This window comes from Canis lupus, chromosome 30 (genome assembly GCF_011100685.1).
Source record: "Canis lupus familiaris isolate Mischka breed German Shepherd chromosome 30, alternate assembly UU_Cfam_GSD_1.0, whole genome shotgun sequence".
Lineage (NCBI taxonomy): Eukaryota > Metazoa > Chordata > Mammalia > Carnivora > Canidae > Canis > Canis lupus.
In genome coordinates this window covers 7468809-7484020 of record NC_049251.1, presented here as the reverse complement: position 1 = coordinate 7484020, position 15212 = coordinate 7468809, and the positions used below count along the sequence as shown (strand labels likewise).

General features: G+C 43.2%; 1 protein-coding gene across 3 annotated transcripts in view; it reads right to left on the bottom strand.

Annotated features, from left to right (window-relative positions):
- The window catches only part of EIF2AK4 (eukaryotic translation initiation factor 2 alpha kinase 4), a 103188-nt gene that overhangs the window by 49611 nt on the left and 38365 nt on the right, over positions 1-15212 (bottom strand). For all 3 annotated transcript variants that reach the window (XM_038580018.1, XM_038580020.1, XM_038580017.1), the window contains 6 exons: positions 14671-15206; positions 9017-9123; positions 8234-8391; positions 4280-4725; positions 3317-3380; positions 1207-1290 (listed from right to left, as the gene is read on the bottom strand). In XM_038580018.1, the coding sequence (XP_038435946.1) occupies positions 1207-1290; positions 3317-3380; positions 4280-4725; positions 8234-8391; positions 9017-9123; positions 14671-15206 (1395 nt within the window). The remainder of the gene's footprint in view (positions 1-1206; positions 1291-3316; positions 3381-4279; positions 4726-8233; positions 8392-9016; positions 9124-14670; positions 15207-15212) is intronic.

Here is a 15212-nt window from a genome sequence, read left to right as displayed (position 1 = left end):
GACTCCCAGACTGTGATCCTACCACACCTCTGGACATACCTCTCCTATGTACTTCTGATTCCTAACTGTCTAGAGACTGATGCCACGGAGTCCATACACAGTGAGGGGTTTAGGGGACAAATGCTTTATCATGTATGCGAGTTGTACCACAAAGGTTATGACATTACTTAAAACTAGCTCTAAGTGCAGGAAAACAACCGCCTAATTAATCTCTTTTGAAACACTATCCTTGGGGCACCTGGGTGGCTTAGTCGGTTAAGCGTCTACCTTCTGCTCAGGTCATGATCCTGGGGTCCTGGATCTGCTCAGGTCATGATCCTGGAGCCCTACATTGGGCTCCCTGATCAGCGGCGAGTCTGCTTCTCCCTCTCCCTCTGTACCCCCTGCTCCGTGCTCTCTCAAATAAATAAACAAAATTTGAAAAAAAGAATTGAAACACTATACTTGTCTGAGGCTTCACTTCTGGCACATAGTACTGCATCTCACACTTAATGATGTGATGAAAATACTAATAATGACACCCATGGCTTTATTCGCTTGAGGGGAGGAGCAGAGTGTTCCTCGATGGTCTGTGATCTTCCCCCTATGGGCAGAGTTCACCATGTCCAGGACTCTGTCCCTCAGGCATATGAGCAGGCTTCCTTTCAGGAAAGCCCCATTGGAACTGGTTTGCCTATGCTTTCTGTCACCCAGAGGTTCCAGGACAACTTCAGGTACTTTGCCTAAAGCTATGTTGGTATTTCTTCTGCACATGCAAGGATGCAGAGGCATCGCACTTACCTGTCCCGATGCAACTTGGTAGACAAAGTGGAATGTCTGTAATGTGCACAGTATAGCGTTTACAGAACTCAGATATGGTTCTAATTACCTTAAAGATGTTATTTCTCTTATTCTTCACATGTCACTGGGATAGCTAGATAGGCACAGAATGTGGGAGAAACTTGTCTGAGCTCACACAGCTGTGACTGGGGGATCTAGGATGAGAACTGGTACAGCCCTAGGCCATCTCCTGCTACAGTACAGAAAACACGGGTTCAAGGCTAGGGGGAATGGCCTCTATGCTGTAATCCTCTCCAGTCAATTAATCTTTGGCAGTGCCGGCGAGCTCCCTTCGCCCACTGTTTTGCTTTAGCCTTCAGAAGCACACCCACCAGCAACCACTGGGAGCTGCTGTGTTGCCAAGATGCACTCGTGCCAGGGCCTCACCTGGATATACAGGTAGTGCACAGCTTCAGTGGTTGTCGATGGCTCACTTTCATGGCAACTGTTCTTCCCATTGCAGTCTTCTTCCTAATCCAAGAGGAACACGTGAGAACTAAAAAAATGGGAGCTGAAATGGAACATGATCATCACCATCCTCAAGTCATTTGTGCCCACCTCCACCACACATGGACATCCAGTTTCCTTAGAGGGGAGGCCTCAGCAGAACGCTACCTCTGTCCTTCAGATGCTTCCAGTATCTAAAAGGCAATTGTGCTGTTACCAGAATCTACTCTGTAGTTCACAGGCAAGTCACTATATAATAATGATGCGGGAAATAGGAAATAGATATTACAGTTGTGCGATCTACAGAAAGATTCCAAGTCTAGTTGATTCATTCTCACCACAGAGATCTTTCTATGGCTGAGAATGGCAGAATGTATACAAGCTGATATTTTAAGGTTTCAGATTTAATGGAAAGCCCTTCTTCAGAAACAGAAGATGAGAGATCAATCTTTAGCCAAAACATCTTAAATATGAAACTACCAAAAGGCACACTGTGGGCTATGCTACCTGCCACTTCCTGTGACTATGCTACCTGCCACTGCCTGTGACTGATCCTGCAGACTGCCTTCTCCACAGGGCTAGTCTATTCTTCCCCTACAGCTAGTTTTGTAATCCATGTCCCTTTTATTAAAGGGGTCTTTTATTCTTCCAATAAATGTATTGAAATACTCCCCCTCGCCAATACCACCCAGGGGAAAAGCACCAACTGAGGAAAAAGCATGAAACAGCATGAGATGGTTTCTGCTTTACAGTTTGTGGAAGCATTTTTCAACATTTTTCCTTTATCAAAGAAAACAAAGGCACTTCTGTTCTGCAAATAATCAAGCTGGACTCTTGAATCATTTACATACCCTGGGGATCATCTGTAGAAAACCGTTAATCTCTTGGAGGTTTCTACTCATCAATAGAATGCCCGTGGGATGTTGCCCTTAACTGAGCAAAACCAGGATTATAAATTTGGTGCTCCCATAATAATTAAATGCAGAACTAATGCTAGATTCAAAGAAGTACAGGTTACAATTTATAAATTTAAGCCAAGACGACTTGAAGGTACTTTTTAAAAATTTTATTTATTGATTGATTGAAAGTGCTTCTAATGAAAAAAGGTAGTTATCTCTAAAAAATGCTGGAAGGGGGGGAATGCATTCAAACCTCCTTCAAATCAATTTAACTGCCTATCTAACAGGGCCTATATGTAGACTTTTCCTTATCTACAACCAATACACTCGTATAACTGCTTATAATTCTATATTTATTCCTGGAAATGAAATTCTGGCACTAAACGTCCTACCAAAGAAGTTTCCTTTGCACCAACAACAGAGAGTCCTAGTGGTCAGGGCCACGCACCAGCATTCAGGGGCTCTGCTGGCTAGGCAGGGGAAGAGCAAATTGAGCAGAATCCAAGACCTGGAATAATGTTTTTCCAACTTTTCCAGCCTTCATCCATACAAAGAAATGCATTTTAGATCACACCCAGTTCATATACTCATGTGAGACACATTGTACCAACAGTTTACCCTTCCTGTTTACCTTTCTTGTGATTGTATTGTGATACACATTCTCCACTTTCCCTACACCACTAAAATTTAAATAAAGCTGGTTGTGGCCCTCAACTGATTTCATAACCTGTTACAAGATAATGGCTCAGTGTTAAAACATTGTTCTAGATGACAGTTTATAAGAATAAATAATCCAGATTAATTGGTCACATAGATTGTAATTCTACAATCACTCAATTGAATGCCTATCCCCAGCCACATAATGTTTCTCCAAATCCTCTGTTAAATGGTTATTTCAAGAAATAAAACAAAAAACAGCATGTCAATTTACTCCTCTCTTCTAAAAGCAGGCATGTTAGGTTATGTGGACAAATTAAGGCCTATAAATACAGGTGTAGCATAAAATTAAACAATCATGTTTTAAAATTGACAGTTTCCAGATTTGCATATCAGAGTGAAGCTTTACTATCCCATCTGAGGTTTATAACATCAAACATTAGTTTTCTTACATGCCTACCCATGATAAAATGGTGTAATTTCTATTTACTTACCTGATTCTGACTCTTACTGTTCTCATCTTCAAAGATGACATCACTGTCAGAATCTGAAGCAGGTCTTAAAAAGAGAAACAGAGAAATACTAAAGAAATCAAATTCCCGGGATGCCTGGGTGGCTCAGTGGTTAAGCGGCTGCCTTCAGCCCAGGCGTGATCCTGGAGACCCAGGATCGAGTCCCACATCGGGCTTCCTGCATGGAGCCTGCTTCTCCCTCTGCCTCTGCCTCTCTTTCTGTGTGTCTCTCATGGATAAATAAATAAATAAAATCTTAAAAAAAAAAAAAAAAAAAGAAAAAGAAAAAAAGAAAAGAAAAGAAAAGAAATCAAATTCCCGGATGCCCGGGTGGCTCAGGGGTTGAGTGTCTGCCTTGGACCTGGGGCGTGATCCTGGAGTCCAGGGATCGAGTCCCGGATGGGGCTCCCTGCATGGAGCCTGCTTCTCCCTCTGCCTATGTCTCTGCCTCTCTCTGTCTCTCATGAATAAAAAATAAAATCCTTAAAAAACAAAACAAAAAAGAATACTCTTTAAAAAACTTTCTCTCAATGGTACTAAGGTGAGGTTTGGAAAGGAATTTCTTTTTTTTTTTTAATTTTATTTACTTATGATAGTCATAGAGAGAGAGAGAGGCAGAGACATAGGCAGAGGGAGAGGCAGGCTCCATGCACCAGGAGCCCGATGTGGGATTTGATCCCGGGTCTCGAGGATCGCGCCCTGGGCCAAAGGCAGGCGCCAAACCGCTGCGCCACTCAGGGATCCCTGGAAAGGAATTTCTATTTTTCCTTTCTTCGGGGCTGGATTCTGGAGATCTTTTGAAGACTACAGGGAATTGACACCTCCGGTCTCAATAGGGTTACTTTCTGAACTCCCATTTCTCTTTGCCAACACAGTGGCAGCCTGGCTCTCCCAAGGAACCCCCTCTCCGGGGCATGGGCCCAGTGCCCCCTCCGACGCTCTTACAGGAAGGGCTGGGAGAAGACGCCCTCGTGCTCGTCGTCGTCGTCGTCCTCCTCGCTGCTGGAGCCTGGGCGGGCGGAGGGGAAGCGGGCGCTGGCCGAACGCTCGCCAGATGTGCTCCACTCCACCGAGCTGAGGATGGGCGGTGGCGCAGCGGCCTCCACGCTACCGGCGCCGTCGCCGTCGGGGCTGTCGTTGCCTGGGGACGGCTGGGACAAAGCTCGCCCATCCGGTGCCTGGGGCCATGAGTCCGAGTCCTGCGGCAGCATCCCCGGGCCCACGGGCCGCTCGTATCTCTCTATCCAGGCGTTATAGTAGCGCACTATGTTCTCGTGGTGCAGGCGCGACAGCAGCGTCACCTCGCCCTTGATCCTGCGGAAATGCCTACTGGCCGGATTGATGGGGATGCGCTTCACCGCGTAGCAGCAGCCATCCAGCTTGTTCTGCACCTGCCACGGGGAAGGGAGAGGAGGGAAACTGGTGCCACTCAGCCACGCATCCACTCTGTGACCCCATGTCCTCCCAAGGGGAGCCCAGAGTTCTGGATGAGAACCAACAGCTACAGTAGAGTGCCACATATTTCAACCTCTTAAGCTGAACGAAGTCTTGAAACTACGTGTATATTTAGCTTAATAAGAGACGTGGTGAAAACATGACCTGCATTTGAATCATTAATTTCACTGACAATTACATTTCTGCTTTTCCACTATCACATGTCATCTCATTTCTAAGAAATTATTATTTTAACCCCATTTAAAAATTATTTTGGAAAAAAAAATAAAAAAAATTTAAAAAAATTAAAAAATAAAAAATAAATAAAAATTATTTTGGGGATGCCTGGGTGGCTCAGTGGTTGGGCATCTCCCTTTGGCTCTGGGCGTGATCCCAGTTTAGGGATCGAGTTCCACATCAGGATCCCTGTGAGGAGCCTGCTTCTCCCTCTGCCTAGTCTCTGTTTCTCTCTGCGTCTCTTGTGAATAAATAAAATATTTAAAAATATTATTTTGGGGACACCTGGGTGGTGAGAACCAGCCCTGTGCTGGCTCCATGCTCAGCGTGGGGTCTGCTTGAGATTCTCTCCTTCTCCCTCTGTCCTGCCAGCTCATGCTCAGTCTCTCTTTCTCACATAAATAAAATTTTAAGAACAAATACTATTTTCTAAACTCAGGTTTAGAGGTTTCACAATTTTAGTTTCTCTACAGATTGTTTCTCTAAGGTTTCACAATTTTAGTTTCTCTACAGTTTTTTTTTTTTTTTAATACCTAAGGTCACTAAACCAAAATTAAACTAAAAAAAAATGTTAATCCGAAAATAAATTCTAATTCTGGACTTACCAAACAGCGTAAACTTGGACAAATGACTTAACTTCTTTGAAACTTTTCTCATCTAGATGAGTGGCATGTACGCCACCCCCCTCACCTCAGAGGTGACTGACTGTAAGGATGAAATATGTGAGGTGAGTAAGGTACTTAGCAAGGGCCCAGTGAAACAAAACCGGTAGCAACACAATTACTGCCCACTGATTTTGTTACTAAGACTGTTTGTTACTAAGATTTATGTATGATTGACAGTATGTTTTAAGACTAGAACAATGCAATTAAGAACACAATAAAATAAAAACAAAAATACATGAGAAAGTTCCAAAGTCTCCAACTCCTGCATAGAGACATTTTCTCTCTTGGGCAGTCGCAGGATGCCACTGGATTGACTGAAGTTAACTTTTACAAAATTTTGTTCACTAGAACATTCTGGACCCAATGTGCAGGTCAGCTGAGGTGATGAAAGGCAACAACTTGGCCATGGGCAGAGGGACAAACTAGTTGATTACAAAATACAAAATAAAGCATCATTCTCATAGGTTTCGATTAAAATGAGAAAGGAGTATTATAAAATTGAGTTTCGGGTTATTTTTGTGTGGAAATAGTGGCAAGGAACATGCTTTTGAGTAGAACACATACAAATCTGAATGATGGTCTCCTCTCTTACTACATGTATGTAACCTCATGCAAATTATGTAACTTCTCTGAAGGTCAGTTTCCTCACCTGAAAAATGCGGATAATACTTACTTTGTAACAATGTCACAAAATTGAAAGACAAGGTTTGTGAGCCAACTGGCACACAACCTGAAATATGGAATGTGCCCCAAAAAGCTATAGCCCTGTGTTCTTTTATTGCCATACCATTAATAGAGTAGAAGACAGTGGAAAGTCTTGGCATGGTCTTCAACCTTGAGACTTGGAAGACATCACAAATGCCTTGAGTCACTGAGTGGGGTGTGGAGCTTGCTACACTGCAAACTCCCAGGGATTCACTTATTAAAATGGAAAGATGCCTGGACCAAATGGGGCCAGCTGCTCATGAAATGCCAAATCACTGAACAGAATGGCCTACCCTAACCTGGAAAGTGATGAAGTGTGAGGGCTGTGGCCTCAGATGGAAAAAGCCACAGAAAAACTTTGGGGCTTAAATTACTACACGTTTTAATTACATGAGCCTACTCATCTTTTTTTTGTTTTAAAGATTTTATTTACTTGACAGAGAGAGAGCAAAAGCAGGGGGAGCAGCAAGCAGGGGAGAGGGAGAAATAAGCTCCCCAGTGAGCATGGAGCCCCAAAAGGAGCGCTATACCAGGACCCTGAGATCATGACCCAAGTCAAAGGCAGATGCTTAACCAACTAAGCCACCCTCTACTAAGTAGGTACCCTCTACTCATCATTTTTTAGTACTAGTAAGGAAATGGAGTTTAACAATGTATCACGTTCAATAATCTAAAATACAAACAAGTTAAAGGACTTGATCAAAATTACAGTGAGTTAAAGGAATAATATATACATCAATCATCCATTCCCCTGTAGAGCACTGGGATTACCCAATTAAGTATTTGCCCACAGTAGGTCTATTTAACCACCTAACGATCATGTCTATACTTTATGAAGAAAGTTGAGGGCAGCCCGGGTGGCTCAGCGGTTTAGCACTGCCTTCAGTCCAGGGCCTGATCCTGGAGACCTGGGATCGAGTCCCATGTTGGGCTCCCTGCATGGAGCCTGCTTCTCCTCTCTGCCTCTCTCTCTGTGTTTCTCATGAATAAATAAATAAAATATTCTTTTTTTAAAAGTTGAAAATTTTCCATGATCCTGTAACTTCCTTTTGGAAAACTTAAGATTGTCCTTCTGTCCCTGATTACCACAGAAAAACTTTTTGTTTTGGGGGTTGTTGTAAAAGGCCTTCTACAATAATACTGGTAACCCTTCCTAATAACACTCTCAGAATCCTAAACAGGCATATACCTTCTTGATGATGGGCCATTTTATTTTGTGAAAGATAACATGTCTTATGTGGCTTTAATAATACAATATTAGCCTGGGTCTCCTAAAGTCAAAATACTTAAATTACATAAGAACAGCTGAAATCTCTACCTCAAGAGGCAGGTAATCCTAAATTCACCCAAATAGACCAGAATGCAGAAGGGAAGACCTAACAACAGCACATCTTCATAATGCACCACAAATTTTATCTCTCAGTAACAGATGGGAAATAAAAGCCACTGAGACCATCTAGGGCCATTTCGCAGTGAATCCCACCTCAGCTCTAACCTCACAGCCCTTTTATCTACAACACCTCTGAAAGCAAATGGGATAAAAAGGACAATTTTCTTTCTGAGCCAAAGCACAGAAAAATGGTCATGTAGAGGTCTTGGCTCCACTTGAAGCGCTGGTATAATCATGTGGTTTTCACGGTAATGCACTGCATCAAGGGAGGGAGGAGGAAATGATGAGTTCTTAATGTGTCCAGTGTAACTTTAGGTAAAGCCTTTCATTCTGCAAAGGTGATGATGATCATAGTTTCAAATGGTCATATTTACTTCTCTCCCCACTCTGAAAAAAGAACTCCCTAAGTCTGCGGCGAGGGAACAGTGAAGGACTCTAGAGGGCCTGGGCACAACTCTGTAACCACACCTTGATGACAGCTCCGAAGGCTCCTTTGCCGAGAAGCTGTAATTCTTCAAACTCAATGAAATACCGGGAAAACTGTCTCTGTGTCTCACTGAAGAATGCTGCACTGGGTAGCTGCTTACTAGGAATAACAGTCTCAACATAATCTTGTCCTCCAGAATCTGAGTTAAAACAAAATGAGAGAGGGAAGCGAAGCATTAGAAAAACAGGAAGAGATGCAAAACCCAACAACAAAGCCAGGGCTGGAAGAAGGGGACCCAACCCGTAGTTAGGTAAAAAGTACCTCTTACCTGGCACAGACCCTTCAACACTTTTCTTCACCTCGTTCTCCTTCAAGTAGGTGGGATATACACTAGCCCAGGTTATGGGCGGGGCTGAGTGAGACCCACGGTGAGGGAATGACTTCTTGATAGAGCCAGAACCCAAACCCGGGTCTCCTGACCCATCCCCAGCTCTGCTATCAACACAGTTACTACCCATTGATTCCTTAGTCTGCTCCTTGAGCAGCAATAGGGAAATCTAGTTACATGGCAACAGGACAAGAAGGGGGACCCAACACTGAGAGAGAGATTATCCCAACGGACACTTGATCTGTTGAGGCTGGAAAAACCAGGACAGCAAAAACAGTTGCACAAGCACAGTATGTATTCAATGAGTGGATTTATGTACAGCTCGGTATGCAAAAGATAAATGATGGAGGCAGGCCGTTCCAGTCTTGGGTTTCTGCATCCTTTCAAAATAATTTATGTCAAACAGGGTTTCAAAAAAGAGTGGTATCAGACTTACCGTCAGGACTCTGTTCCAATAAAGACATTTTCGGCTGTGGATTGATAAAGCTGTGTTTCAACAATTGCTGGGGACTCCATCTTTCCTTGTCATCCAAGCAAACACACCTCAGTGAGAGGGCAGAAAGAATCTCAGCAACACAGAAAATAATCACTAAACTCGTTAGTCCAACAGTTTATTTTCTTTTTTATTTATAGAAATAATGTAAATACACATGATACCAAAATGTACTCATAAGTGAATGCATGCTGATCATCAGTCTGGCTGTAAGTGGGGAATCAAAAAATAGACATTCTCTAGAGGCAGCAAGACTTACCTCATGGAACAATTTTTTTTTACAAGATACCACAAGTTATCATTCCTCCTAAATACTTCAGTTCTAACCTAGACCTCTCCAGGGACCAGTGAAAAACAAAGCTTTCCAAAAGAAGAGCAAACGTGATAGCTGGTGCAGGGTTGGGGCCCAATAGGATAAACTTTGGACGGAGCCTGTTCCTGCTAAGAAGTAACATGGTAATGGTTCAGGACTACTTTTAAAAAGTCCCACATTTTATCATGTATTTTCTTTTAATTCTCATTCCTTGAACATTGTTTGATAGTCTAAGAAATAATTTTTTGTCTTTTAATGAAGACAAACCGCACCTTTAACCCAGTGGGTTCTAAAGATGGGGTGGCATCAGTACCAGTATTATCTGGGAATTTGTTACAAATTCTATTCCAACCTTGTCCTAGTAGACCAGCAGCTCTGGTGGTTTGGGCAGTAATCTGCACTTTATCAAGCTGTCCAGGTGATTTCAATTCAATATGATAAAGTCTGAGAACAACTGTTTTAACTAATCTGTTTGCTTTAATTACAATGACTCAAGGAGCACCACTTGGGAGCACTTGACCCTATTCTCAACGTTTAAATATTCTCAATATTTAAACGAACCAACCATCATTGTGAATTCTATATCACCTGTAGCTATGATAAAGTCTGAGAACAACTGTTTTAACTAATCTGTTTGCTTTAATTACAATGACTCAAGGAGCACCACTTGGGAGCACTTGACCCTATTCTCAACAATATTTAAACGAACCAACCATCATTGTGAATTCTATATCACCTGTAGCTATGTAGTGGCGGCAGTAACTTCCTTAACAGGTAGCATCTTATTTTTTTATGTCAGCGCAAAATGCAAAGCACTCTTAATTCCATACTTTGAAATGGACAAGACCACAATAAAAGCATTTGCCTAAGACACTGTTTTTTTTCCTCTGAATTTAAGATTAATCTAAATTTTTTTTTAAAGATTTTATTTAATTTATTCATGAGAGACACAGAGACAGAGAGCGAGCGAGAGAGAGACAGGCAGAGGGAGCAGCAGGCTCCATGCAGGGAGCCCGATGTGTGACTCGATCCCAGGTCTCCAGGATCACGTCCTGGGCAGAAGGCAGCGCTAAACTGCTGAGCCACCCGGGCTGCCCAAGATTAATTTTAATTATATCAGTAAAAAAGCTTATCTTCTCCATGCAAATATTAAAACATTGCTGATTATGATAGTCTTTGACCAAAATCCCATCTCTCTCCAATTCCTCTACTCCCCTTCAGTGTCTGTCATTCCAGGCTTTTTTCTATGCATTTAACACAATAATACATAACATATAGTTTTGTTTTGTGGATGTTGTTTTTTTTAATGACATCATCCTATATTATTCTCAACTTGCTTTTTTCATTTGACCATGGAAAACGTTTTGTACCCAATTCCCCTGTTGGGGGGGTTGGGGAGCCACCAAGCAATTCTCTAACGCCAGTTGGGTATCATAATTCGACTCATTTCTGACATTATCTACCCAGAGATAGCATCAGATCTCACAGGTTGAAGGCTCATTCCTTTAAGACTGCCCCCAATCCTTTGTAGATGCCAGTGGCAACCTGTGCTTTCAACCATCCAGCTACAGATCAGAGATCTCAACAACCCCCTCCTTGGATTCAATCAGTCTGCTATAGTGCTTCACAGAACTGAGAAACATTTTATTTACTGGATTACCAGTTTCTTATGAAAGGATATAACTCAGGAACAGCCAGACAGAGGAAATGCATAGGGCGAGGTGTGTGGAGAAAGCACAGAGCTGGGCAGCCCCGGTGGCGCAGCGGTTTAGCGCCGCCTGTAGCCCGGGGTGTGATCCTGGAGACCCAGGATCGAGTCCCGCATCGGGCTCCCTGCATGGAGCCTGCTTCTCCCTCTGCCTGTGTCTCTGCCTCTCTCTTTGCTCTCTCTGAATGAATAAATAAATAAATCTTAAAAAAAAAAAAGCACAGAGCTTCCATGCCGGCCCAAGGCTCCCTCCCAGCACCTTCATGTGTTCACCAACCTGCAAGCTCTCCAAGCCCCATGCTTTTGGATTTTTTTAAAAAGATTTATTTATTCATGACAGACACAGAGGGAGAAGCAGAGACACGGGCAGAGGGAGAAGCAGATTCCCTGCAGGGAGCCTGATGTGGGACTTGATCCGAGGACCCCAGGATTACAACCTGAGCTGAAGGCAGCCACTCAACCACTGAGCCTCCCAGGTGTCCCTCCTTTTGGAGTCTTTATGGAGGCTTCACTACACACACACACGACTGATTCAATCATTGGCCACTGGTGATCGATTCAATGTCTAGCCCTTCTGTTCACCCCACAGATCAGGAAGCTCAACACCTCTAGTCAATGGTTGGTTGTCAGGTCAGTTCCCTGGGCTACCAGCCTAGATTCTCAGAGCGGATCCTTAGGCCAGTTCCAAAATTTACCTCATTAACAGAAGAAGAGACACCTTACTGCTTAGAAAATTCCAATGGTTTTAAGAGCTCCCTGCATCATAATATTACACCATATGTCTTAGAGATCTTTCTTCCAAGCCAGTACTATAATAAGATCTTTTTTGAGCTTCCCAGAATTTATTCACATGATACACACATTCTTCTACTGTTGCACATTTAGATTATTTCCAATTTTTCATTTGTACAAAAAACTGCTACAGTGAACATTCCTAGACACATCCTGTTGGATTTCTCAAGTCCCTTGTCACCTGTAACTCAACTATGACAGTAATCAAGAAAATTTTAAAGCCTACCTAGAATGAATTGTAACTTTAAGAGATTTTATAGCCACCAGGATTCTCAGTTAAAAAGATGAAATTTTCTGAGCCAAACATTTTGGCATCATAGTAGCTCTAAGTAGCACAGGCAAATACTAGGTTCATCTCTGAAAAAGGATGAAATGCCTGGAAAGTCACCCTGTTAGATTCACTGTCCTCTCTACTGAGGACGGAGTTGATAACGTTGTCTCAGCAAGGCCACTCTACAGGTGTGTGTGAGCTCATCTTATCCTCACAGCCACCTTGGGATGTAGGCAGTGCTATTAATATTAAATTACTAAATTAAAATTAAAGTATTAAATTAGGGACGCCTGGGTGGCTCAGCGGTTGGGCGTCTGCCTTTGGTACAGGATATGATCCCGGAGTCCCAGGATCGAGTCCCGCATTGGGGTCCCTGCGGGAAGCCTGCTTCTCCCTCTGCCTGTCTCTGCCTCTCTGTGTCTCTCATGAATAAATAAATAAAATCTAAAAAAAAAAAGTATTAAATTAAAATGATCCATTTTAACAGGGACAAACCATAGGGTAGAGAGTTTAAGTACTCAGCCAGGAAGGGGTAAAGGTAGGATCTAAATCCAGCTGTCCAGGCTACGGCCATACCACCCTAAACGCATCCGATCTCGTGTAATTCCAACTGTCTGGCTCCAGTCAGGGCTCTTTCCTATCACGGCGATTGATACAGAGCAAAATCTTCCTCCAGAGGATATTCACCAAGAAATCAAAAGACAACTACAAATGAAATAAATGTTGCCATGCTAGTGTTGTTGGTGAATGATTTTTTTTTTCTTTGTTTAACTGGGGCTGAACAGTAAAGGACAGTACAGGGCAGCTCCTCCTTCACCAAGCCCATCAAACCAGTCTAGGATGAGAGAGGAATATACAAAAAAAAACAAAAAAAAACTAAAGGACAACCATGTTAAACAGAGTAAGAAGTAGTGCTGATCTAAAGTTCGAAACCAACAGGAGTGAGTGATTCTCTAAGGAGAAAACTAGGAAAGTTCTGAGTCTGTCATCTTGCTATAAAATGTGAGAGACACCGCGCACTTAAACCTTCCTGTGTTGTTGTTTTTTTAATACATAATGCAATTTGCTAAATCACCCTTGACCCGTGAAGAAGGGCTGAAAGCAAAAGGTGACATTGTCTATCAGGGGTCCTAGCGCCATATTTCCACTGAGGTCATTTTAGCCTATGTCATCCCCCGGGTGCATTTAAATATATATTTTTAAAGTTCTATTGCATTTAAGAGAAGTTGCAAAAGGTTCCTTCGGAAATCTTAAGATGATTTATATACTTTCAGGAGGAAATACAGTATAAAGAATCAAAGCTGGCCTCTTTCCGTAACATCATGTCTGCTTCTGTTTTACAGTACACAGAAACGATCTTAAACAGAAGGGCAGCTACTTTCATCTTTGTAATAGGTAATGAGTAAGTAACAAGTAACGATACAGCTTGGGTCAAATGGCAATTGAGACAGATGGGAACAGTAGTGAGTGGATAAAAGTGAATGGCTGGGAAAGAGAGAGAAAAGACAGAGCGGCAGGAAAGGGAAAGAAACCAGTCCAGCTCAACTTCCACAGGAAGGTTGGACCAGGGAAGTGTCTGAAAAAACCCACTCTGAAGGGATCTTATTTTTTGTTTGACAGAGAAACCAAGAGAACCCAGGTCTGGCTTGGACAGAGCAGTGAGGAAGGGGCTAAGCTGCAAAGCACCGAAGGGAAGGACCTGAATAAACATATTAGGCCCTAGGTGGACCTTTCAATAAATAACTCTCTCAAAGCAGCTGGACTTGGCTCTGCAGGGAAATGTATACCTGGAATTTACCAGTGTTGAAAATCCTATGGCCAGTGTGAGGAAGTCACTGCATTCAATGACCTGGCTGAATGAGACCCTGCTCATGAAGAACGGTTACGAAGAACAAGGCACAGAACTGTGATGTTCCTCACGCTGTTTTCTAGATAGGGGGCCTTGTCTTCAACCCCTTAGGAGCCAGCAGCTAAGGGATATAGTGAGCAACTTCCATGTGGAATACCTGGGCATCTGTCCCTGGAGCAATCCCTGTTAACTTCCTGGATATACTAGGCACTCTTCAAAAGCAGTTTGAAAATCTTCCTAAAGCCTTAGTGAATGGAGGGCAACATTCAAGGTAAGGGAATGAAAATGTTAAGCAAGAAAACAAGCTACGTGGCTGGGAAAGGGGCTGGGAGAACAAAGAATGTTTACTCCGATCCTGTTCCTCACTTTTCAGCTTAAACATATCACATAGATGCTGAGCAAATTCAAGCACAATCACAAGTTCAGGACGAGGGGCGCCTGGGGGGCTCAGTCGGTTAAGCGGCTGCCTTCGGCTCAGGTCAGGACCCCAGGTCAGGATCCTGAGGGCCTGGGTTAGAGCCCTATTGTGGGCTCTGCGCTCAGTGGGGAGTCTGTTTGTCCCTCTGCCCCTTCCCCTGCTCATTCCCTCCCGCCCCCAAATAAATAAAATCTTTAAAAAGGTCAGGAGTAAAGAGCAATTAGAGAGACTCTCAATGATACTCACTTCTTTAGAAAATCTTGGAAGTCAGCTGGTAAGTCGCTAGGGATGGTCACAGGGTACTCTCCGCATTCTTGTCCTTGGCTGAGGAAGAGCAGCAGAAGGCCAAGACACCAAACATCCCCTTTCTTCCCCGTTTTATAAGGTAGGGCACTGTCACTAAAACTAACTCGGCTCTGCTCAAACACATCCTCCTTGCAAATGTCTGCTAGGCGCTTTGAAATGCTGTAGTCCGTAATCTTGACATTGCCCTCTGCATCCACCAAGACATTTGATGCATTCAGAACCTTGTGTACCACGTCATTGCTGTGCAAATAATCGAGGCCAGACAAGAGCTGAGCTGTGTACTTGCGGAGTTGATACACAGGGATGGGGCCTGAGTGGCTCAGATGTGCAGAGAGGGAGACCCCATTAATGTGCTCCAATAAAATGTCCACCATGATGGAGTCATCTTGCTCTTTGAGATTCATTGCAAAGTAGCGTACTACATTTGGATGGCTCAATTTTACCAGTGAGTTGAATTCCGTTTCTGCCCCTTGAATCTGGTA